This window comes from Bufo gargarizans, chromosome 6 (genome assembly GCF_014858855.1).
Source record: "Bufo gargarizans isolate SCDJY-AF-19 chromosome 6, ASM1485885v1, whole genome shotgun sequence".
In the NCBI taxonomy this organism is placed as follows: Eukaryota; Metazoa; Chordata; class Amphibia; order Anura; family Bufonidae; genus Bufo; species Bufo gargarizans.
Window position 1 is genome coordinate 150849454 of NC_058085.1, and position 25768 is coordinate 150875221.

A 25768-nucleotide genomic window follows, 5' to 3' on the forward strand; every position below is an offset into this window, starting at 1 on the left:
ATTGTAACCAATGTGATATTGATGGCCTATTCTAAGGAAAGGCCATGAATATTGAGTCCTTGAGAACCTCTATAATGTGTTGTCATATTTTGGCCAAAATACCAATTAATACCTTATGTTTATCATTTTTGCAAGATGCAGTCTGGTCTTGTAATGTGGGGTGTCCGCACCATGTAAGGTGTTGGGCAGCCCATTTGATCTAATGGTCATTAATTATAGGCTGTTAATCAGCATGGTTCACTACATGTAGCCCTGTTACTGGGCACCATACAGGGAGTGCAGAATTATTAGGCAAGTTGTATTTTTGAGGATTAATTTTATTATTGAACAACAACCATGTTCTCAATGAACCCAAAAAACTCATTAATATCAAAGCTGAATATTTTTGGAAGTAGTTTTTAGTTTGTTTTTAGTTTTAGCTATTTTAGGGGGATATCTGTGTGTGCAGGTGACTATTACTGTACATAATTATTAGGCAAATTAACAAAAAACAAATATATACCCATTTCAATTATTTATTTTTACCAGTGAAACCAATATAACATTTCAACATTCACAAATATACATTTCTGACATTCAAAAACAAAACAAAAACAAATCAGTGACCAATATAGCCACCTTTCTTTGCAAGAACACTCAAAAGCCTGCCATCCATGGATTCTGTCAGTGTTTTGATCTGTTCACCATCAAAATTGCGTGCAGCAGCAACCACAGCCTCCCAGACACTGTTCAGAGAGGTGTACTGTTTTCCCTCCTTGTAAATCTCACATTTGATGATGGACCACAGGTTCTCAATGGGGTTCAGATCAGGTGAACAAGGAGGCCATGTCATTAGTTTTTCTTCTTTTATACCCTTTCTTGCCAGCCACGTTGTGGAGTACTTGGACGCGTGTGATGGAGCATTGTCCTGCATGAAAATCATTTTTTTCTTACCTTGCAGACTTCTTCCTGTACCACTGCTTGAAGAAGGTGTCTTCCAGAAACTGGCAGTAGGACTGGGAGTTGAGCTTGACTCCATCCCCAACCCAAAAAGGCCCCACAAGCTCATCTTTGATGATACCAGCCCAAACCAGTACTCCACCTCCACCTTGCTGGCGTCTGAGTCGGACTGGAGCTCTCTGCCCTTTACCAATCCAGCCATCTGGCCCATCAAGACTCACTCTCATTTCATCAGTCCATAAAACCTTAGAAAAATCAGTCTTGAGATATTTCTTGGCCCAGTCTTGACGTTTCAGCTTGTGTGTCTTGTTCAGTGGTGGTCGTCTTTCAGCCTTTCTTACCTTGGCCATGTCTCTGAGTATTGCACACCTTGTGCTTTTGGGCACTCCAGTGATGTTGCAGCTCTGAAATATGGCCAAACTGGTGGCAAGTGGCATCTTGGCAGCTGCACGCTTTACTTTTCTCAGTTCATGGGCAGTTATTTTGCGCCTTGGCTTTTCCACACGCTTCTTGCGACCCTGTTGACTATTTTGAATGAAACGCTTGATTGTTCGATGATCACGCTTCAGAAGCTTTGCAATTTTAAGAGTGCTGCATCCCTCTGCAAGATATCTCACTATTTTTGACTTTTCTGAGCCTGTCAAGTCCTTCTTTTGACCCATTTTGCCAAAGGAAAGGAAGTTGCCTAATAATTATGCACACCTGATATAGGGTGTTGATGTCATTAGACCTAACCCCTTCTCATTACAGAGATGCACATCACCTAATATGCTTAATTGGTAGTAGGCTTTCGAACCTATACAGCTTGGAGTAAGACAACATACATAAAGAGGATGATGTGGTCAAAATACTAATTTGCCTAATAATTCTGCACGTAGTGTATAAAAGCCTTACCTATTTGCATTCAGAAGATATGGCACCTGCCTCCCACGTGAAGAACAGGTGTGCAAATGAATGTTTTCCACCTGTGCAAACTCCCTCACTGTGTGACCCGTCTGCATGCCGCTCAGAATTGCCATTTTTATTTCCATTGTATCAGTACGTATGGTCTACTGTTTCTCACCGATATATATGTTTGAACAGAAACCAAAGAAACAAAACAGACACATCTACAAATCCATGTGATCGCTTGTACTTTGCTGGATGCCATTCAATAAAGGCTGCAAACTGATTGTAGAAAAAAAGTGAATCTGTCACCACCAATGGCCCTCCAAACACCAAAGTACCTCTCAGCTCTGATCATAATATCCACAATCAAAGTTTGGGTAACTTTGCTGTAAAACTTCTTTTTTCACTCCATGCGTTGTATGCAAATTGATCATATGAAGTTACGGAGGCATATGTCTTGTCGATGTAAGTCAAGCTTGACACATTCCCATTTCACCTCCACACTTTTAATGGATGTCTCTAAGCTTGTATACGTCTTATGTGTAATGTGCCTGAGATCCTGTGTGACGTACATAAACTCAGAAATGTCCATCACGATTGAAGAGGCAGATGAAGGAGCGGCAAGTTTGAATTTTGACTGGTGGGGAGAAAGGTAGAAAAAAAGAGTTGTGGTAAATGTAAATGCCATGGTAGTCAGTCCATAGTCTATTGTAAACTCTGAAGTTAGTCTGTCCATAGTCTAGTATAATCACTGCGGTCAGTCAGTCCATAGTCTGGTGTAAATGTTGCAGTCAGTCACTCCACAGTCTATCAGTATCTGATAGGTGGGGATCCAACACCAGGGACCCCCGCCCATCAGCTGTTTGAGAAAGCACTGGCACTCACAGTAGCGCCATAGCCTTCTCTCTGCTTACCAAACACAGCGCCGTACAATGCATAGTGGCTGTGCTTGGTACCACAGCCCAGCTCCATTCACTTCTATGGGGCTGAGCTGTGCCTAGGCTATGTGACCGTTGAATATGATTTCACATGACCTAGGAAAAGCTGGAGAAGGCTGAGATGCTACTGTGAGCGCGGCTGCTGTCCCAAACAGCTGATCGGCATGGGGCTGAAGTGTCGGACCCCCACTGAAGACCGTTCCACAGGACATCACAAAAAAAAAACACTTGGAAAACCCCTTTAAGCTGAGTGGTGGAGCAGCAGTGAGCAGGAATTGCTGCTCCACCAATCAGCTTAGTCACTCAGTGACAAACACGAGCGCCAAAAAGGAGAAAGCAGGAGCCACTGTGTGACATGACATGCTGTCACTGACATGCCACCAGTTAGTTGTTAATAAACTAGGTGCACCTACACCCAGCGGGCTTCTTGGTAACACTGTCATAGGAAATGTGAGCCTTAGTATAATTTTCCCCATGGTGCTTTGTAGATTATTTTGCAGAGTGGCTTTCGTGTATGTGTATGTGTATGGGGAAGTTATGAGGGATAGCTGACGGCCTAGGGACTATTTGTCAGTTATCTAAATTATGTATGGACATCAAAGGTAGAGCGGCACTAAAGTGTCTAGGGCAGCATCAACTCTAAATACGGCCCAGGAGTAAATGCTGTGGTGGTCAGTAGAGATGAACGACTCAAAGCTGACGAAGTGGAATTTGATTCAAATTTCAGGAAAAATTTGATTTGCAACGAATGCAAATTTCCTTGCGCTTCGTGGTAACGAATCGCAATTTCCCTAAAATTGCAGCTACACATGTGAGGACATGGGGCAAGGAACTCTGGGAAGGCGGGATCACCCAGATTGACATGCAGCCAGCCAGCCCTATGATGTCACAGCCCTAAAATTACGGCATCCATTTTAGATTCTGCCATTTTCCTGCGTTCAGAGTGCAGGAACACACGTATGAAGGTGCTAGGGACAGCAAGAGGAAAAAACGATTGTGTGGAAAAAAAGACAGAAAAAACTATTTATAAGTGCAGGGAAAGGATATGAATCATTTCACAGCATTTAGTGCAGGGAGTGACGTCAGAAGGCGCTAGGGACATTGATAGGAAAGTGATTTACAAGTGTAAGGAACAATTATTTGGGGATCCAAATAGTCATTAGACAGCTCTGTCATTCCAGCTTTTTGTTATTGGGCTGCAAGTGTTATGTTGAAAAGCCTTTAGTGGCTTATATTCTAGTATCTTATTCAGTACGACAAGGAAAATATATACGCATTTCACTTCTGCATTTATTTCTTTTGAAAGCGTATATGGGCGTATTTCAGTAAGAAAAGAAAAATATATACACACTGCACTGTTGCAGTTATTTCTGTTGAAAGCATATAGGGGCGTATTACAGTAAAAAAAGATAAATATATACACACTGCACACACACTTTTGCAGTTATCTCTGGTGAAAGCGTATAGGGGAATATTTCAGTACTACAAGAAAAATACATATGCACTTCACTCTACATTTTTTGTGGTCAAAGAGTATAGAGTCGTATTCCAGTACAACAAGAAACATATATTCTCAGTGCATTTCTGTAGTTAATTCTGGTGAAAGTGTATTGTGGTCTATTTCAGACCAACAAGAAAAATATATTCTCAGTTCTCTTCTGCAGTTATTTCTGTTGAAAGCGTATAGGGGCGTATTACAGTAAAAAAAATAAAAATATATATGCACTGCACTGTTGCAGTTATTTCTGGTGAAAGCGTATAGGGGAGTATTTCAGTACTAATAGAAAAATATATACGCACTTCACTCTAAGTTTTTTCTGGTCAAAGCATATAGTGGCCTATTTCAGTGCAGCAAGACAAATACATTCTCAGTTCACTTCTGCAGTTGTTTCTGTTGAAAGCGTATAGGGGCATATTACAGTAAAAAATATAAAAATTATATATGCACTTCACTGGTGCACTTATTTATGGCAAAAGCATTCAGTGGCCTATTTCATTATAGAAAGAAGAAAATATAGGCACTTCACTGGTGCACTTATTTGTGGCAAAAGCATTCAGTGACCTATTTCAGTACAGAAAGAAAAATATATACTCACTTCACTGAAAACATGGCTGGGAGTCAGCAGGGTGGCAGCAGTGAAAGGTAGGGAGCCAAACGTGCCCGGGGTAGACCACCTGCTTCACAGCAGCCTACCTACCCAGGAATTAGTGGTGCAGGGGTTCTCGGAAGTAGCGGCAGTAACAGTCAGTCAGTGCGGCGGTTATATGTGTTATTTTGCATATCAGTACAAAAAGAAAAATACATTCTCAGTTCGCGTCGGCGGTGGTTATATGTGTTGAAAGCGTTTAGTGGCCTATTTCAGTACAAACAGAAAAATACATTCTCAGTTCATGTCGGTGGCGGTTATATGTGTTGAAAGTGTTTAGTAGCCCATTTCAGTACTAAAAGAAAAATAAATTCTCAGTTTACATCGGTGGTAGTTATATGTCTTGAAAGTGTTTACTGGCCTCTTTCAGTAAAAAAAGAAAAAAATATTTCTCAGTTCACGTCGGTGGTTATATGTGTTGAAAGCATGGCTGGGAGTCATCAGGGTGGCAGCAGTGGGAGGTGGGGAGCCAAACGTACCCGGGGTAGAGCACCTGCTTGGCAGCAGCCTACCTACCCGGGAAGTAGTGGTGCAGAAGCTCACGTAAGTAGCAGCTGTAGCAGTCAGTCAGCGCTGCGGTTATATGCGGTAAAATCTCCATGATGTCTTCATGATAAATCTGCAGCGTGGGGGCCCCATGTGGCTTCTGCACACTTTCAAATCATCCTTCAGTGGAGCGAATAGATGCCGGATGACCGAGATCAGCGGTTCATTTTTTAGATGTCCGTATAGTGCGGGAGGAAGCCGAACACCCTCTCCATCTCCGTGCTCAGTTATATGTGGTAAAATCTTAATTGATGTATTTCGATCACAGTTATATGTAGCAAAACCTTTTGGGACGTATTTCGGTGGAAAAACAAATTGTATTCAGCGTTCAGCGCTGCAGTTATATGTGGTGAAATCTTTTGTGACGTATTTTGGTGGAAAAACTAATTTTATTCAGCGTTCAGCACTGTACTTATATGCGGTAAATCTTTTGTGATGTATTTAGGTGAAAAAAAATCTTATTCATTGTTCAGCACTGTAGTAATATGCGGTAAAATCTTTTGTGATGTATTTTGGTGGAAAAACAAATTGTAATCAGTATTTAGCTCTGCAGTTATATGTGGTAAAATCTTTATTGGCGTATTGTGGTCGAAAAACACATTTTATTCAGTGTACAGCGCTGTAGTTATATGCGGTAAAATTTCCATTATGTTTCCATGATAAATCTGCAGTATGGGGGCCCCATGTGGCTTCTACACACTTTCAAAAGCATCCTTTAGCGGAGCGAATAGATGCCAGATGACCGGGACATTCCATGACCTTCCCAGGAGCTGCTGTCGGGAGTAGAGGTTCATTTCTGAAATGTCCATATAGTGCGGGGGGAATCCGAACACCCTCTCCATCTCTGTGCTCCGTTATATGCGGTAAAATCTTTTGTGACTTATTTTGTTGTAAAAACAAATTTTATTCAGCATTCAGCGCTGCAGTTCTATGCGGTAAAATCTTTAGTGACGTATTTCGGTGGAAAAACAAATCTTATTCAGCGTTCAGCGCTGTAGTGATATGTGGTAAAATCTTTATTGAAGTATATCGGCCGAAAAACTAAATTTATTCAGTGGTCGGCTCTGCGGTTATATGCGTTAAAATCTTTATTGAAGTATTTCATTTGAAAAACAAAATGTATTCTGTGGTCAGCGCTGCGGTTATATGCGGTGACTTATCTTGAACTTTGCGACTCTTTCGCACTCAAAGCTATCTTGACCATTTGTCTTGTCATTGTCTGTAGCTACTAGAGGCCTGTTCATGCCAGGCAGGATCCCGCAGAAGTATCTTGGTCGATCGACACTCTGTGGCTTCCTCATGCTGATGCCACCTCCACACTCTGTCATTGTGCCACTCTGTGGCCTCCTGCTGCTGCTGCCACCTTCAGACTCTGTCGTTGTGCCACTTTGTGGCCTACTCATGCTGCCTCCACCTCCAGACTAGGTCGCTGTGCCACTCTGTGGCCTATTCATGCTGCTGCCACCTCCAGACTCGGTCATTGTGCCACTCTGTGGCCTAATCATGCCGCTGCCACCTCCAGACTCGGTCATTGTGCCACTCTGTGGCTTACTCATGCTGCTGCCACCTCTAGACTCGGTCATTGTGCCACCAAGTGGCCTTTTCATAATGCTGCTGCTGCCACCTACAGGCTTACTCATTGTGCCACTCGGTGGCCTCCTCTTACTGCTTCCACCTCCTGACCCTGTCATTGGGCCACTCTATGGTCTCCTATGATCATGACTGATCCACTATTTTGGATTTCAGCCTTGCTGACATCATTTATTTAACAGTGTAGCAGCTCTAAGGCCTGTATGGTCCCATCAGAATTGGCTTATGATTTGGTAACCAAAAGCAAGAATGGGTAGAGAACACTGAAGACATGCAAATATTCTGTTCACGTGTCATCTCTGTTTTGGATCCACTCCTGTTTTTTTTGGGCTTTAGCAATATTGATTACTGACCAAATGCTGACCGAGTGAAGGCAGATGCTTCACAGACAGGATTAGTTTTTTGAGGGTTATTGTTCTGACAGATCAGAAGAAGGGCAAAATAATGAGTGACGTCAACACAAACTTACTGCTGACACCCTCTCCACTCTGTCAGGGGGCTCTACTTGTATAATTGTTTAATAGAACAGGTTCTGTAGACATCTATGTGGAATCAGCTGATGACGTTGTAAAAGGAATGCGCTTCTTCTTGACGCTAACATCTACCTGCAAGGCTGAGTTGATACTTCTGCAGCCTGGAAATAGCCGTTTTATAACGTGATTCGCCACGAATAAATTTGGATCAAAGCAAATTATACGAAAAATTCAGCGAACTGGCCGAATCAAATTTTTTAAAAATTCACTCATCTCTAGTGGTCAGTTCATAGTTTAGTGAGAATGCTGCAGTCAGTCTAGTCTATCTTCTGGTGTAAACACAACACGCAGTCCATAGTTTAGTGGAAGCACTGCAGTCCATAGTCTAGTGTAAATTCTGCAGTAGTCACTTCATAGTCTAGTGTAAATGCTGCAGTCAGTCCAGTATATCATCTGGTGTAAACATTGCAGTCAGACATTCAGTGTAAATGCTGCAGTCAGTCCAGTCTATCTTCTGGTGTAAACACAACACGCAGTCCATAGTTTAGTGGAAGCACTGCAGTCCATAGTCTAGTGTAAATTCTGCAGTAGTCACTTCATAGTCTAGTGTAAATGCTGCAGTCAGTCCAGTATATCATCTGGTGTAAACATTGCAGTCAGACATTCAGTGAAAATGCTGCAGTCAGTCCAGTCTATCTTCTGGTGTAAACACAACAGTCAGTCCATAGTTTAGTGGAAACACTGCAGTCCATAGTCTAGTGTAAATACTGCAATCAGTCCAGTCTATCATCTAGTATAAACATTGCAGTCAGTCCATTGTCTTTTGGAAATACTGCAGTCCATGGTCTAGTGTAAATGGTACTGTAGTCAGTTCGAAATGTGGTCAGTCTCTTCATAGTGTAGTGTAAATGCTGCATTCAGTCCATAGTCTTTTGGAAACACTGCAGTTCATAGTCTAGTGTAAATGCTGCAGTGAGTCCATAGTCTATTATAAATGCTGCAGTCGCTCAGGATTCTGTGTGGGTAAGGGGGCACAACATGTCATGGCCCTGTGGGAGGTACTAGGATTTGAGGTACTGGAAGTGGCATATATAACAGGTGTGTGCAGATGGCAGATTCTATTTGTTGGGGTCGCTGTAGGCGAGGAGGAGACATGATGTGGCCTACCTGTGTGAGATGTGCAAGAAGGACATAAAGTGTCTGTTATCTGGGAGGAGTAGACAGAAGAAACAGAAAGTGGCATTGGGAAACAAAGCCTCCCAGGGGCTATATGAGTGGAGGGGGAAAAGGGTGGGAATAAGGGGAAGAAAGTAGGGGGCATAGGTTGTAGAAAAACATAATATAACTCTATACTGACAGGGAGTGTTTCACAAGAATGGCGCATAGCAAATGTAGTGCCAATATTCAAAAAGGGTCCAAAAACAGAGCCTGAAAACTATAGGCCGGTAAGTTTAACATGTGTTGTGGGTAAACTGTTTGAAGGTTTTGTAAGAGATGCTATCTGGAGTACCTCAATGAAAATAAGCAAATAACGCCATATCAGCATGGCTTCATGAGGGATTGGTCGTGTCAAACTAATTTAATCAGTTTCTATGTGGAGTTAAGTTCTAGACTTGACAGCAGCGAATCAATGGATGTTGTATATCTGGACTTCTCCAAAGCATTTGACACCGTACCACATAAAAGGTTAGTATATAAAATGAGAATGCTCGGACTGGGAGAAAACGTGTATGTGGGTAAGTAACTGGCTGAGTGATAGAAAACAGAGGGTGGTTATTAATGGTACACACTCAGATTGGGTCACTGTCACTAGTGGGGTACCTCAGGGTTCATTCAGTATTGGGTCCTATTCTCTTCAATATAATTATTAATGATCTTGTAGAAGGCTTGCACAGTAAAATATCATTTTTTGCAGATGACACTAAATTGTGTAAAGTAATTAACATGGTAGAGGACAATATACTGCTACAGAGGTATCTGGATAGATTGGAGGCTTGGGCAGATAAGTGGCAGATGGGGTTTAACACTGACAAATGTAAGTTTATGCACATGGGAAGGAATAATGCAAGTCACCCGTACATACTAAATGGTAAAACACTGGGTAACACTGACATGGAAAAAGATCTAGGAATTTTAGTGAACAGCAAACTAAGCTGTAGAAACCAGTGTCAGGCAGCTGCTGCCAAGGCCAATAAGATAATGGGTTGCATCAAAACAGGAATAGATGCCTGTGATGAGAACATAGTCCTACCACTTTACAAATCACTAGTCAGACCACACATGAAGTACTGTGAACAGTTCTGGGATCCTAGGAACAAGACAGACATAGCAGAGCTGTAGGGTTCAGAAGAGGGCAACTAAAGTAATAACTGGAAACATTAGGTTTATTAACTTTAGAAAAATGAGGGGACTGAGGGGAGAACTAATAGCGATGTATAAATATATCAGGTGTCAGTACAGAAATCTCTCCCATCATCTATTTATCCCCAGGACTGTGACGAGGGGACATCCTCTGCGTCTGGAGGAAAGAAGGTTTGTACACAAACATAGAAAAGGATTTTTTACAGTAAGAGCAGTGAGACTATGGAACTCTCTGCCTGAGGAGGTGGTGATGAAGAGTTCACTAAGGGCTGTTTCACACGAGCGAGTCCATTGCGGGAATCACGCTCCGTGTGTGAGTGTGATCCTCTGCTCTGGACTTGCAGGAGCTCACAGCATTATCATGATTTATAATGCTATGTGTATCTGCATGGCCTTTTTTCCACAGAATCATAGTGACATAAAGCTGTCAGTATGAGGTCAAGCAGAGGAACATAACATTATAAATCATGATTGCTATAGCTCCTAGAGAGGGGTCGTTGATCCAGGGAGTTATTCTAATTGCCTGATCGGAGTCGGGAAGGAATTTTTTATTCCCCTAAAGTGGGGAAAATTGGCTTCTACCTCACAAGTTTTTTTTTTGCCTTCCTCTGGATCAACTTGCAGGAAAACAGGCCGAACTGGATGGACAGATGTCTTTTTTTGGCCTTATAAACTATGTTACTATGTTATAATTCCATTGAATTTGCTGCCTGTACTTAACACAGACAGGCAACAGCTTCAGGGGAACCCTGATTTCCTTCCAGCCGTCACTCACCAAATAAGAAGCATGATGGAGGACCTCATGAATGCTCTTCTGATTGTAGTGAGGGCTGGAGGGACGCTGCAATGTGCCCCTCTTCCTTGCATCTCTTCTTACTTGCTAACAGGGCATCATCGGGGCTAGGCTCCTGTGAACCGACATCGCTACCTACATCGTTGTGTAGTGCTGCCACCTGCTGGCCACAGTAATTATTATTCTGTAACAGGAGAGATCATTATTACAGTTCTTTGAGGCGGTGCTGTGTCTCTCTTAATTCAGGGTCACCCATGCAGAGCTAGGAGTGAGAGCACTGAGAGTACAGCAGGCGCTCACCCTATTTGATTTTTAGTTCAGCCTCCACTGTGACATCCAGAACTGCAGGTTCAGACTGATGCCCCTTCTGACCCTGGAGATCTCGTAGAGGACTCTCACTTTAATCCGGACCTGGGTGCATGGAGGAAATAAGGTGGTTTTGCTGCGAAGATATTCATTGGACAAACTACCCAATTCAATCATTATGGACATGATTACTGGAGATGTGTGGTACATTGGGCAGTTGGGGGACGTTATGGTGGTGACAAGTGCACTCTAGTTTAAATTGGACCTGTCACCTCTCTTAACGTCTGTTTGAATGCATGCTTGTATTCCCCGTGAAATAACAATTTTGGAGCATTTTATAGCTCTGTCTGGTGCCATTACTCTGCTATTCCTAGAAATCAGGCATAAATTCACAACTGGGTGTTACCATTCCTCTTGCCCGAGGTGTGTCCCTATATAGTCTGACACTGGCAGCACTGACTGGACAATTTTACGTGTGCAGAGACATCCAGTTCCCAGTGTATTCATAGGAGGAATAAAAAAGGAATGGTGCAAGGCAGAGCTATAAGAAAAGATAGTCCAGAACTATTCTATTATGAGGAAAACAATTATTTACTAAAACAGACGTGAGGGGATCTGACAGGTCTTCATTAATGTTTTATTATTAGCTATAAAGATGCAAGCATTTTCACCTACCTTTGATCTCATTGCCTTCCAGGTTGATGTTTTCAATGCACAGAATTTTTGTCAGCTCATCTGGGAATGTTTCAAACTTATTTCTTGCTAAGTTGATCGTTTTCAGGTTACATAGAAGACTAATCTCATGGGGTAGTACATGAAGAAGATTTCCTTGAAGATCGAGCTCTGTGACACAAAACAATGAGGGATTAGGTCCACATATAATGATATTTTATGACGACCAAATCCCTCAATATTGCCGATATGGAGACACACTATAAAACAACCCCAATTCCAAAAAAAGGTTGAGACACTGTGTACAATCTTAATAGAAACAGAATGCAAAGATTTGCAAATCTCATAGACACATTTTATTCACAATAGAAAATAGAACACATTAGATGTTGAAAGTGACACATTTTACCATTTTAATGGAACAATTTAACTCATTTAAACGGCCGCAACAATTTGATGGCAGCAACAAATATTAACCTCCTAAAAGTTACATTAAAATTGGAAAACCCTCCTAAAAATGACACTTTTTTATTGTAGATTTATAAAGTGTGTCTGCAGTAAATCCTGTTGGCCCACAACTCAGGAGACACTATTGCATTTTTAACCCCTTAGGGCTCATGCACTTGACCATATGCCCTCCGAGACATACGGTCCGTGAGCAGGTCATATGTCCTGGAGCAGCATACATTGTGCGCAGGGTAGTACACAGCATCATAGATTACAATGATGCTGTGCACGTCGAGCCGCCCTCGGGGCCATTGTCATGCACTCATGAGATCATTGTAATCTATGATGCTGTGTATTCCCGTGCGCACAACGTATGCCACTCCGGGACATATGGCCCGCATGTCTTGGAGGGCATACGGTCGTGTGCATGAGCCCTTAGTGACATAATTAATTTTAGCCTTAAGGACCAATAATAGTTCCCCCCTTTTGTGTTCTAGCAGTCATAACTTTTTAATTTTTTCTTCTAAATTTTGTTTTTATTTTGCAGGTAGATATAGTGTATTAAATAACCTTTATTATTTTATTTGTAGGGGGAAAGATTAAAAAAAAGCTATTTTTACATTTTTGCGGCATTCACTGTGTGGTAATAAATAACATAAACAACTTGATTATTTTGGTCTGTACATTGATGATAATATCACATTTTTGTAAATTAAACTATTTTGACTTTCCTCCTGCAGGCTGTCAGCTCTGCAACTGCTCCCCTGCCTCCTCCAGACTAACTGGGAGGGGGGGTGGCTGCTTTAGCTGCTCATCTCTCTAGTTTGGTACCAACTAGAGATATGGGCTTTATATTGTTTGAAAGCTGATATTCCAAGCTTTCAAACAATACCAGAATGACAGCACTATCATCAGGATATGGGAAGATATCCTTGTTAGAAATCTGGATGCAGTGAATGCAGCTGAAAGTTAAAGTAAAAGCAGGTTTTACCCCAATTATTCCCAACTCGATTTCTAACGGTGATATATCCTGCTTATCTTGGACTAATGCTGTCATGCCAGTTTTCAAACAAGACCAGTTGCATGCTTCGAGCTGACCTCGGGCAAGACAGTTAGGTGGTTAAAAAAGTTTGGACAGGGGCAGCAAACTGCTGGAAAAGTAAGTGGTACTAATAGAAAAACAGCTGGCAGAGTAATTTGCTACTAAGTCATATGACTGGATATACAAAGACCATGTCAGAAATGAAGAGTCTCTCAGAAGCAAAGATAGCCAGAGGTTCACCAATCTGCAAAAAGCTGCATCTAAAAATTTTGGAACAATTTCAGAAAAATGTTCCTCAATGTAAAATTGCTAAGACTTTGAATATCTCACTATGTACAGAACACAATATCATAAAAAAAATTCTGAGAATCTGGAGAAATCCATGAGCGCATGGTACAAGGCTGACAGTCAATATTGGATGCGTGTGATGTATGGGCCTTAAGGCTGCACTGCATTAAAACAGGCATGATTCTGTACTGAAAACCACTTTACGAATACTGCCAGAAATCATTGACTCTAAACACAGTTCTCCATACAATCCACAAATTCAAGTTAAAGCTGTAGTATCATGCCAACAAGAAACCATATGTCAATACAGAGACTATACTGTCTTCAATTGACTGAGGAAAATGGAAAACTGTTCTAGGGTCAGATTAAAAATTAGAAACCACGGACAGTGTTTGCTTTGGACTCAAGAAGAGAGGGACCACCCAGCTTGTTATCAGTGCACAGTTCGAAAGCCTGCATCTCTGATGGCATGGGACTGTATTTATGTCTACACATCTGTAAAGGCACTATCAATGTTGAACAGTATATAGAGGGTGTAAAACAGCATATGTTTCCATCCAGAAAACTTCTCTTTCAGGGAAGGCCTTGCATACCTCAGCAAGACAATGCTAAACCACATACTGAATCCATCATAACAGGATGACTTCAAGTCCGGGTGATGAAGTGGCCTGCCTACAGTGTAGACCATTTACCAATAGAAAACATTTGGGACATCATGAAATGAAAACATCCGGCAAAGAAAACCCAGGACTGTGGACCAGCTAGAATCCTATATCAGACAAGCATGGGACAATATTCCTCTCCCAGAACTCTAGCAATTGGTCTCCTCATTTCCCAGACATTTACAGCCTGTTGTTAAAGGGGTTGTCCCGGTTCAGAGCTGAACCTGGACATAACTTCATTTTCAGCCAGGCAGCCCCCCTGAGGCTAGATCGAAGCATCTCATACTCCAATGCGCTCCCTTTTGTTTCAATAACATACTGCCGGGCGGAAACTTCCGCCCGGCAGTGTGTTCGGTGACGTCACTGACTCTGATGGGCGGGCTTTAGCGCTGACCTAGCAGTTTTACTGGCATGGGCAGTGTTAAATCCCACCCATCAGTGCTGGTGACCTCACCGGGCTTCCTGGTAGCCCCATGGAGAGCCCCGGTACGTCACCTGCTCCAATGCTCAAGCCAGGGTAAAAATGGAGGTATGTTCGGGTTCAGCTCTGAACCCGGACAACCCCTTTAAAAAAAGAGAGGATTCTACACAATGGTAGACATGGCCCTGTCCCAACTTTTTGAGATGAGTTGTGCTGCCAAGTTCATTTTTTAATGAAATGGTTAAATGTCTCAGTTTCAACATCTAATATATGTTTTGTGATCTATTGTGAATAAACTAGGGGTCTATGAGATTTACATATCATTGCATTCTGTTTTTATTTACATTTTACACAGTGTAAACCTCCAACTTTTTTTTTTATTATTGGGGTTGTACACAACAATGGTGCCAAGTAGAGATAAGTGAATTCCATTTTATGAAATTAATTTACGCTTCATTTGGTGGTAAAAGCAGAATTGCGTTATGGATTCCGTTACCACGGACCATAACACAATTCTATGACGGAATGCCTTTAGAGGCATTCCGTTATTCATTCCGTCATGATAGAAGTCTATGGCCTGCATAACGGATCAGTCCCGTTTCCGTTATGTAGGAGAGGACTCCCATGCATAAAGGCAATGGGACGGATCCGTTTTGCAGCCCATAGACTTCAATTATGACAGAATGAATAATGGAAAGTCATAGAATTGCGTTAAGGTCCGTGGTAATGGAATCCATAACGCAATTCTGCTTTTACCACCAAACGAAGCGTGAACGCTTCTCTAGTGCCAAGACATGAGGTAATTATGCAGAAAACACTTGCCAATTTTGAACAGCATGAGAAATGTAGATATGAATACAAAAACATTCATGAAGCTCACACACAACAAAAATAATCATGCCCTTATACAACACTCTTCAATCATGTACTGTAATTAGGATACTATTACATGCTAATTGTCGGCTCCACCTGGACTTACCGTCATTTTGATGTTCAGATGCAATTGCAGGTGCAGCCTGGCAATTAGTGGTAACACTAAGGCCTCTTGCAGATGAGCGTTCTTCCCGCAGCGAGTCTGCATAGCAGTACCTGGCCTGAGCCCCCAGCACTGACAGGATTCACATAGCATTATATTGATTTGTAACCCTTACAGTTCTGGAATGTATTGGATGACACTGGCAGCATTAACTGTAAGGGTTACGTAGCATCATAAATCAATATAATGCTATGTGACCCCCGACAACACTGGGAGGTCAGGCCGGGAGCTGCGTTGCAGACTCACTGCGGGAGAGACGCTCTTCGGCAAGGGGCCTAACAGTTGGGTATGGCCACACAGTCAAGTTTCCTGATGCAGTTTTGGAAGCCAAACAGAAGTGAACTAAAAAACAAAGAAGTCATATCCATCCTTTATACTTTCTCTCCTTTATGAGGCACTCCTTATTTCGGCTTCCAAAAGTGCTTCAGGAAACCTGACTGTGTGGCCATACCCTATTAAGGCTTGCTCAAATTGTAACGAGGAGTATATCTGAGTAGTGATGAGCGGCAGGTGCCATATTCGATTTCGACGAAATTCGCGAATATTCGATAGAATATTCGTTTTATATTCGTCGAAATCGAATATTCGTCATTATGCTAGTTATCGCGAATAATATGCGATTTAAAAAATCGCATATGCGATTTTTTTAAATTTTTTTTTTTTTTTTTTAAACTTAAAGGCTACTCTCCTATTGAAATCTCAAATGCGATTAATATAACACGAAATAATCGCATTTGCGATTTCAACGTAATTCTCAAATCCGACAGTACATTCTAGTATATGGAGACGTTACCATGGTGATGGGGACGCTCCATGAGCATGGCATATAGCAGGGATCAGCAACCTTCGGCACTCCAGCTGTGGTGCAACTACAACTCCCAGCATGCACACCTCCATGGCTGTTCTCAGGACTCCCAAAGAAGTGAATGGAGCATGCTGGGAGTCGTAGTTTGACAACAGCTGGAGTGCCGGAGGTTGCTGATCCCTGGAATATAGCATTACTAAGTAAAAATCGCAAATGCGATCATTTCGTGTTATATTAATCGCATTTGCTTTTTTTTTTTTTTTTTTTTTTTTTTTTTTTTTTACTATGGTTGGCTTCAATGGTAGAATTAGCGAATATGACGAATATATTCGTTATATTCCACAAAACGAATATACGAATGTATTCGTCATATTCCACAAAACGAAGATAACGAAGTATTCTGCATCTCAGTTATATCTACCTATTCATCAACTTCGCTAATTCTAGCAATCATATAGGACAGTTTACTATAGAGACAGATAAGTATAATTCGCTATGCGATTATATGACTGCTTTTTTTTTTTATATAAATAGAATAATTATAATACCTGATAATTATTATAATCTATTTATATAAAAAAGCAAAGTAATATAATCGCATAGCGAATTATACTTATCTGTCTTTATAGTAAACTTTCCTATATGATTGCTAGAATTAGCGAAGTTGATGAATAGGTAGATATAACTGAGATGCAGAATACTTCGTTATCTTCGTTTTGTGGAATATAACGAATATATTCGTATATTCGTTTTGTGGAATATAACGAATATATTCGTCATATTCGCTAATTCTACCATTGAAGCCAACCATAGTAAAATGGTTGGCTTCAATGGTAGAATTAGCGAATATGACGAATATATTCGTTATATTCCACAAAACGAATATACGAATATATTCGTTATATTCCACAAAACGAAGATAACGAAGTATTCTGCATCTCAGTTATATCTACCTATTCATCAACTTCGCTAATTCTAGCAATCATATAGGAAAGTTTACTATAGAGACAGATAAGTATAATTCGCTATGCGATTATATTACTTTGCTTTTTTATATAAATAGATTATAATAATTATCAGGTATTATAATTATTCTATTTATATAAAAAAAAAGCAGTCATATAATCGCATAGCGAATTATACTTATCTGTCTCTATAGTAAACTTTCCTATATGATTGCTAGAATTAGCGAAGTTGATGAATAGGTAGATATAACTGAGATGCAGAATACTTCGTTATCTTCGTTTTGTGGAATATGACGAATACATTCGTATATTCGTTTTGTGGAATATAACGAATATATTCGTCATATTCGCTAATTCTACCATTGAAGCCAACCATAGTAAAAAAAAAAAAAAAAAAAAAAATCGCAAATGCGATTAATATAACACGAAATAATCGCATTTGCGATTTTAACTTAGTAATGCTATATTCCATGCTCATGGGAACGTCTCCATATACTAGAATGTACTGTCGGATTTGAGAATTACGTGCTGCTTCTCTGTAGCCCAGGTCAGGCGCTTCTGCCGCTGTTTCTGGTTCAAAAGTGGCTTGACCTGGGGAATGCGGCACCTGTAGCCCATTTCCTGCACACGCCTGTACACGATGGCTCTGGATGTTTCTACTCCAGACTCAGTCCACTGCTTCTGCAGGTCCCCCAAGGTCTGGAATCGGTCCTTCTCCACAATCTTCCTCAGGGTCCGGTCACCTCTTCTCGTTGTGCAGCGTTTTCTGCCACACCTTTTCCTTCCCACAGATTTCCCACTGAGGTGCCTAGATACAGCACTCACGTTCCCATGGAGATGGGGACGCTCCATGAGCACGGAAGGCGGCAGAAGCGGCAACGGGCACTGACTGGAGCAGCCAGGAAGCCAGGAATCCAAAGGACAGGTAAGAACAACTTTAGGGAAGTGGGAAAGGAAAAAATATAACAATTAAAAAAAAAAAAAAAAAAAAAAAAACGAATATTCGAAATAGCGAATTTATAGCACTATGTTCGAAATATTCGCGAATTAGCGAAGTGCCGATATTCGCGAAAGAAATTCGCGATTCGAATATTCGCGCTCAACACTATATCTGAGTATATTCACATGCAGCATATTTGTTGCAGAGATTTGTATGACTGAAAATCATCTCCACTCATGTAAATAGGGTTGTTTTGGTGACAACCACATTGATTCTCCAAATCCCATAAATTAATGAAACAGGTTCAGAGATTTCTGCAATACATTTGCTGCTTGTGAATATACTTTAACCTCTTCAGGACACATGACGTACCGATACGGCATGTTATCCTGGTACTTAAGGACACATGAAGTACCGGTACGTCATGTGTATTTCCAATTAACGCCGCCCGGCGGGAACCCGGTACCTGCTCAAATAATTGAGCAGGAACCTTGGATAAATGCGCAGGGGGGTCCCGTGACCCCCCCGTGTCAGCGATCGCCGTGAACCGCAGGTCAATTCTGTATGCACAGTGCTCACCGAGCGCTGTGCATACAGAACAGGAAGCGCTATGCGCTTCCTGTTCCGGCCCAGCGGTTATGTGACCGCCGGGACCAGAGAGTGCAGGAGCTCTGTGAGGTCTTTCATAGACCTCGATCAGCCCTGCACTGAGGCTGTACAGTGCTGTATTGCGCTGTACAGCCTCTGTGGGGGGTGCATTTCTCCTGTAACTGGGTATACTATGTCAGCGCCAGTTACAGGAGAAATCAACTGTGAAAAAAAAAAGAAAAAGTGAAGTAAATGTCCCCCAGAGGTCTTGTATGACCTTATGGGAAACGAAAAGTGTTAAAAAAAATTTTTTTTTAAAAAGAAAGGCTTACAAAAATAAAAATAAAAAAAAGGTTTCACATGTAAAAAAAAAATTCCCAAGTAAGGAATAAAAATAAAAATGTTAAAAATAGAAAATATAAAATAAAATAGACATATTTGGTATTGCCGTGTCCGTGACGATCGGCTCTATAAATATATCACATAATCGACACAGTCCGATAATTTTAAAAAAATAACCTTACATCACAAAAAGTGCAACACCAAGTGATCAAAAAGGCGTATGTCCCACAACATGGTACCAATAAAACCGTCACCTCAGCCCGCAAAAAATTAGCCCCTACATAAGAAAATCTCTCAAAAAATAAAAAAAACTATAGCTCTCAGAACATGGACATATTAAAACATAATTTTTTTGTTTAAAAAATGCTATTATTGTGTAAAAATTAAATAAATAAGAAAAAGTATACATATTAGGTATCGCCACATCCGTAACAATCTGCTCTATAAAAATGTCACTTGACCGAACCCCTCAGGTGAACGCTGTAAAAATTCATAAATAAAAACTGTGCTAAAACAACCAATTTTTTGGTCACCTTGCCCCATAAAGTGTTATAATGAATGATCAAAAAATCACATGTACCCAAAAATAGTACCAATAAAACTGGCACCTTATCCCCTAGTTTCCAAAATGGGATCACTTCTTGGGAGTTTCTACTGTAAGGGTGCATCAAGGGGGCTTCAAATGGGACATGGCATCTAAAAACCATGTGGAGTTCCTTTTCTTCTGCGCCCTGCCGTGTGCCCATACAGCAGTATGACCACATGTGGGGTGTTTCTGTAAACCGCAGAATCTGGGTAATACATATTGAGTTTTGTTTGGCTGTTAACCATCGATGTGTTAAAGAAAAAATTGGATTAAAATGGAAAATCTGCCAAAAAAGTGAAATTTAAAAATTTGATCTCCATTTTCCATTAATTCTTGTGGAACGCCTAAAGGGTTAACAAAGTTTGTAAAAATCGGTTTTAAGTAACTTGAGGGGTGTAGTTTCTACAAAGGGGTAATTTATGGGGGTATCCACTATGTAAGAACCACAAAGTGACTTCACACCTGAACTGGTCCTTAAAAAGTGGGTTTTGGCAATTTTCTTAAAATTTTTAAGAATTGCTTCTAAGCCTTTTAATGTCCTAAAAAAAATAAAATTACATTTCTAAAATGATGCCAATATAAAGTAGAAATATGAGGAATGTTAAGTAATAAATATTTTATGAGGTATCACTTTCTGTTTTAAAAGCAGAGAAATTGAAATTTAGAAAATGTTTCAAAATTTTTGGTAAATTTGGGATTTTTTCATAAATAAGGGTTAAATATATTAACTCAAATTTATGACTATCATGAAGTACAATGTGTCACAAGAAAACTGTCTCCGAATGACGTTCCAAAGTTATTACTACATAAAGTGAGATATGTCCGTTTTGCAAAATTAGGGGACAAATGGCCCAGATGGGAAGTGGTTAAGGTGAAAATGAGCCCGGTCCCTAAGGGGTTAAAGATCCATTCATAGCTTCAATTTTACTATTATATAAGGTTTATTCAGTTTAGGTGTAAAATTAAACCATAGAAAAAGTCTGCCTTTTAGTAAAATTTTGTAAAAATAATAATTTATTAACCACTTAAAGACTAGGCTCCTATCCAGACACATTTTCCATTTTTTTAAGCACATACATCTTAGAAAGCCATAACTTTTTTTTCTGTTTGGTTGTGTAAATAATTTTTGCTCTTTTTTTGGCGATATGAGGGGCTTTATTTTTATGTCATTTTTATTTTAGTATTTTTATTTTTATAGCCATGAAAATGTAAAAAGAAGCAACTTATGCAACTATTTTTTATTTAATCATGTTGCCTTTCCATAACTTTGATATATTGGATGTATGTATTACGTTAGCTGGGGGTGGGACTAAAAGCTGCAGTGTGGCATGCAATGGCCTTGTTATTTTATATTTATTTGTTGTTGTGTGTGTTTCTTTGTTTACAAAAATGTATTCATTTTTACACTGTGTATCCACTATAAGGTCATACAACACCTTTGGGGGACATTTAAAATTACCTTTTTTTCCTTTTTCATTTTTGCCAATTTCTTCTGTGACTGGGGTTGACATAGTAGTCCCAGTTACAAGGAAATACAGGTCCTTCTAAAAAAAATTAGCATATTGTGATAAAGTTCATTATTTTCTGTAATATACTGATAAACATTAGACTTTCATATATTTTAGATTCATTACACACCAACTGAAGTAGTTCAAGCCTTTTATTGTTTTAATATTGATGATTTTGGCATACAGCTCATGAAAACCCAAATTTCCTATCTAAAAAAAATTAGCATATTTCATCCGACCAATAAAAGAAAAGTGTTTTTAATACAAAAAAAGTCAACCTTCAAATAATTATGTTCAGTTATGCACTCAATACTTGGTCGGGAATCCTTTTGCAGAAATGACTGCTTCAATGCGGCGTGGCATGGAGGCAATCAGCCTGTGGCACTGCTGAGGTGTTATGGAGGCCCAGGATGCTTCGATAGCGGCCTTAAGCTCATCCAGAGTGTTGGGTCTTGCGTCTCTCAACTTTCTCTTCCCAATATCCCACAGATTCTCTATGGGGTTCAGGTCAGGAGAGTTGGCAGGCCAATTGAGCACAGTAATACCATGGTCAGTAAACCATTTACCAGTGGTTTTGGCACTGTGAGCAGGTGCCAGGTCGTGCTGAAAAATGAAATCTTCATCTCCATAAAGCTTTTCAGCAGATGGAAGCATGAAGTGCTCCAAAATCTCCTGATAGCTAGCTGCATTGACCCTGCCCTTGATAAAACACAGTGGACCAACACCAGCAGCTGACATGGCACCCCAGACCATCACTGACTATGGGTACTTGACACTGGACTTCAGGCATTTTGGCATTTCCCTCTCCCCAGTCTTCCTCCAGACTCTGGCACCTTGATTTCCGAATGACATGCAACAGTCCAGTGCTGCTTCTCTGTAGCCCAGGTCAGGCGCTTCTGCCGCTGTTTCTGGTTCAAAAGTGGCTTGACCTGGGGAATGCGGCACCTGTAGCCCATTTCCTGCACACGCCTGTACACGATGGCTCTGGATGTTTCTACTCCAGACTCAGTCCACTGCTTCTGCAGGTCCCCCAAGGTCTGGAATCGGTCCTTCTCCACAATCTTCCTCAGGGTCCGGTCACCTCTTCTCGTTGTGCAGCGTTTTCTGCCACACCTTTTCCTTCCCACAGATTTCCCACTGAGGTGCCTAGATACAGCACTCTGGGAACAGCCTATTAGTTCAGAAATTTCTTTCTGTGTCTTACCCTCTTGCTTGAGGGTGTCAATCATGGCCTTCTGGACAGCAGTCAGGTCGGCAGTCTTACCCATGATTGCGGTTTTGAGTAATGAACCAGGCTGGGAGTTTTTAAAAGCCTCAGGAATCTTTTGCAGGTGTTTAGAGTTAATTAGTTGATTCAGATGATTAGGTTAATAGCTCGTTTAGAGAACCTTTTCATGATATGCTAATTTTTTTAGATAGGAATTTTGGGTTTTCATGAGCTGTATGCCAAAATCATCAATATTAAAACAATAAAAGGCTTGAACTACTTCAGTTGGTGTGTAATGAATCTAAAATATATGAAAGTCTAATGTTTATCAGTACATTACAGAAAATAATGAACTTTATCACAATATGCTAATTTTTTTAGAAGGACCTGTACAGTCCCCAGAGAGGTTCCACACTAGTGTTCATTCTCTCTGCAGACCTGATCTGGGTCTGCTAAGACCCAGCAGTTCATGCAGTCACCTGCAATCACATGACAGCTGGGACTGAATCAGGAAAATCGCTTCCTGATTTCTATACATAGCACTCATTGACTGCTGTATATGCAGCAATCATCCCTGTTTTCTCTAATGGGAGCCCTGTTGTAACTAACAGCAGGTTTCATGCAGCTGCATGATTAGTATGCAGGTTCAGTCTCTTCAAAAATGTTTTAAAATGTCAATGCAGACATCTCTGGATGCTTGCCAACTACCCTGACGTATATAGTCAATGGGTGGTCAGTAGTGGTTAATGTTAATATTCAACACTATTGTTTTTGTTTCAAAATTGTGTTCTAGCACATAATAAAGCCTCATTCAAATGTCAGTGTTTTTGGTCAGTGATTTCCATCAGTGATTGGGAGCTAAAACCAGGATTGGAACCTCCACAGACATATGGTATAATGAAAAGATCTGCACCTGTTATGTGTTTTGACCCCCACCTGGTTTTTGCTCACAATCACTGATGGAAATTACTGACCAAAACACTGACGTGTGAAACAGGAATAAATCTGTTTTTCTAATGTGATCAATTCTATCATTCTAACTGTAGGCAGTCATCACTTGAGCTTTAACTGCATATGGATCTATAGAGCTGACATTGTTCTCAATGGGAGATAAATGCTGTAAATCAGTATACAGTTAGCAGCTTCATGTAACTGTGTTAACTGTTAAATATGTGGAACAGCAAGTAGTAGAAGCAGATCCAGGGTCAATTAGCCCACCGGAGTACCAAAGGATCATTTGGTGAGCCAAATATCTAACAATAATGGACCCCTAATAAAACAGGGTCCTTAACGTCCTATGTACACAGAGGGTGGGCCCAAGGGACTTCAGTCCAACTCTGAGCAGATCTGTGCGCTCTGTCTGGAGGGTATACTGCTAAGACAGAGCCCAATCATGGACTTTATTCCAATTATTTCTTTAATTTCAGTTACTTACAATATACTTAAAAGGGTTTAAAAGAGTCTTTAATACTGATGATCCTATGGATAGGTCATTACTAATTAATATCTGATCGGTGAGGGCCCTCCTTCACTTTGCCGGCTGTGTTTTAGAGATAGGTGTAGGTCCCAGAGGTGGGATCCACACCGATCAGACAATGGGGGCATATCCTAGAAATATGCCCCACTTTCTGAGAAGGGAAAACCCCTTTAATTTAAAAAAATGCCTGCATTCGCCTGAACAAAAGCTGTAAAGTCATGGCCACTAGGAGTTTCACTTCCACCTAATTTGCAGTCTACTGCCTGTTGTCAGGCAAGATCCATTGCTAGTAACAAAGACATCAGAGAGGAAGTGGGGGCATATCAGAGCTAGCTAAGATCTGAGCCTAATAAAAAGAACTGCCTCTACACAGTTTCTGTAATTCTGCTATTTTATAAGTGTGATTTCATCCTTCTTATCTGTTCTGTGAGCTCCAGAGCTGAAGACAAACATAATGGTAAGTAAGCCTACTTTCATATCAGTGTTTTCTATTCCGCTATTGAGATCCGTCATAGGATCTCAATAGCCGAATAAAATGCTTCAGTTTTGTCCCCATTCAATGTCAATGGGGACAAAACTGAACGAAACAGAATGCACCAAAATGAATTCCGTTCCATTTGGTTGCTCTTCCATCGCAGACATAATAACGCTGCAAGCAGCGTTTTTTCTGTCCGCTATGTGGTGCGGAGCAAGATGGACCCGTCCTGGCACACAATGTAAGTCAATGGGGACGGATCTGTTTTCTCTGACACAATAGAAAACGGATCTGTCCTGACTATATAAGACATAATACAACCGTATCAGTTCATGATGGATGAATGCGTTTGTATTATAGTAACGGAAGCGTTTTTGCAGATCCATGACAGATACGCAGAAAAACGCCAATGTGAAAGTAGCCTAAGGGAAAAGATGTCACAGCAGTACATTGCTGGCAGATTTCACAGAAGGGATACATACCCCTGCTTCTGAGTGAAATGCATCTAGTGGTGCAGCTGACACTGGAAATAATATAAAAAAGAGCTGCTCCTTCACAGTTTTGCTGTACAAAGCCATTATGCAAATGTTTTTGAAGAGTCAGGTACACCTTAAATCCCTACTTATACTGAATTTCAATGCAATCACAGTCAATTTTAATATGGAAGCTTATCATTAAAGGGGATTTCTGAGTGTTTTCTACTGATGACCTATCCTTAGGATAGGTCATCAGTATCTGATCGGTGGGTGTCCGACTCCCAGCACCCCTGCAGATCAGCTGTTTGAAGAGGACTCAGCACTTTGGTGAGCACCACAGGCTTCTTGAAGCTTAGCAAGCATAGTACCGCTGTATAGCGGCTGTGACAGATGGGCCTGATAAGAGGGTATGCAAATGAGCTCTTATTGAACTCTGTCCTGTAATGTCACTAGATGCTCAACCTTTTAAAAGGCCTTGAGACATGGCTTGGATTATAATTAGGGATGAGCGAACCCGAACTGTATAGTAAACATTTTCGTAAAAGTCCGGGTTCGGGGTTCGGTGCTTTCTTGGCGCTTTTTGAAAGGCTGCAAAGCAGCCAATCAACAAGCGTCATACTACTTACCCCAAGAGGCCATCACAGCCATGCCAATAGTAGGCCAGTAGTTGGCCAGTGCAGCATGTGACCCAGCCTCTCTCTATTTAAGCTGGAGTCACGTAGCGCCGCACGTCACTCTGCTCTGATCAGTGTAGGGAGAGGATGCAGCTGCTGCTGTTAGGGCGAGATTAGGCAGGGATTTACTCAGCAAAAACACTTAATGAAGTGATCGATCTACAGCTGTGAATCAT

The 25768-nt window shown here is 40.9% G+C and overlaps 1 protein-coding gene across 2 annotated transcripts in view; it reads right to left on the bottom strand.

Moving 5' to 3' along the window:
* Positions 1-25768, bottom strand: part of LRRC20 (leucine rich repeat containing 20) — an 810255-nt gene that overhangs the window by 374306 nt on the left and 410181 nt on the right. For both annotated transcript variants that reach the window (XM_044298858.1, XM_044298859.1), the window contains exon 4: positions 11657-11824. In XM_044298858.1, coding sequence (XP_044154793.1) covers positions 11657-11824 — 168 coding nt within the window. The remainder of the gene's footprint in view (positions 1-11656; positions 11825-25768) is intronic.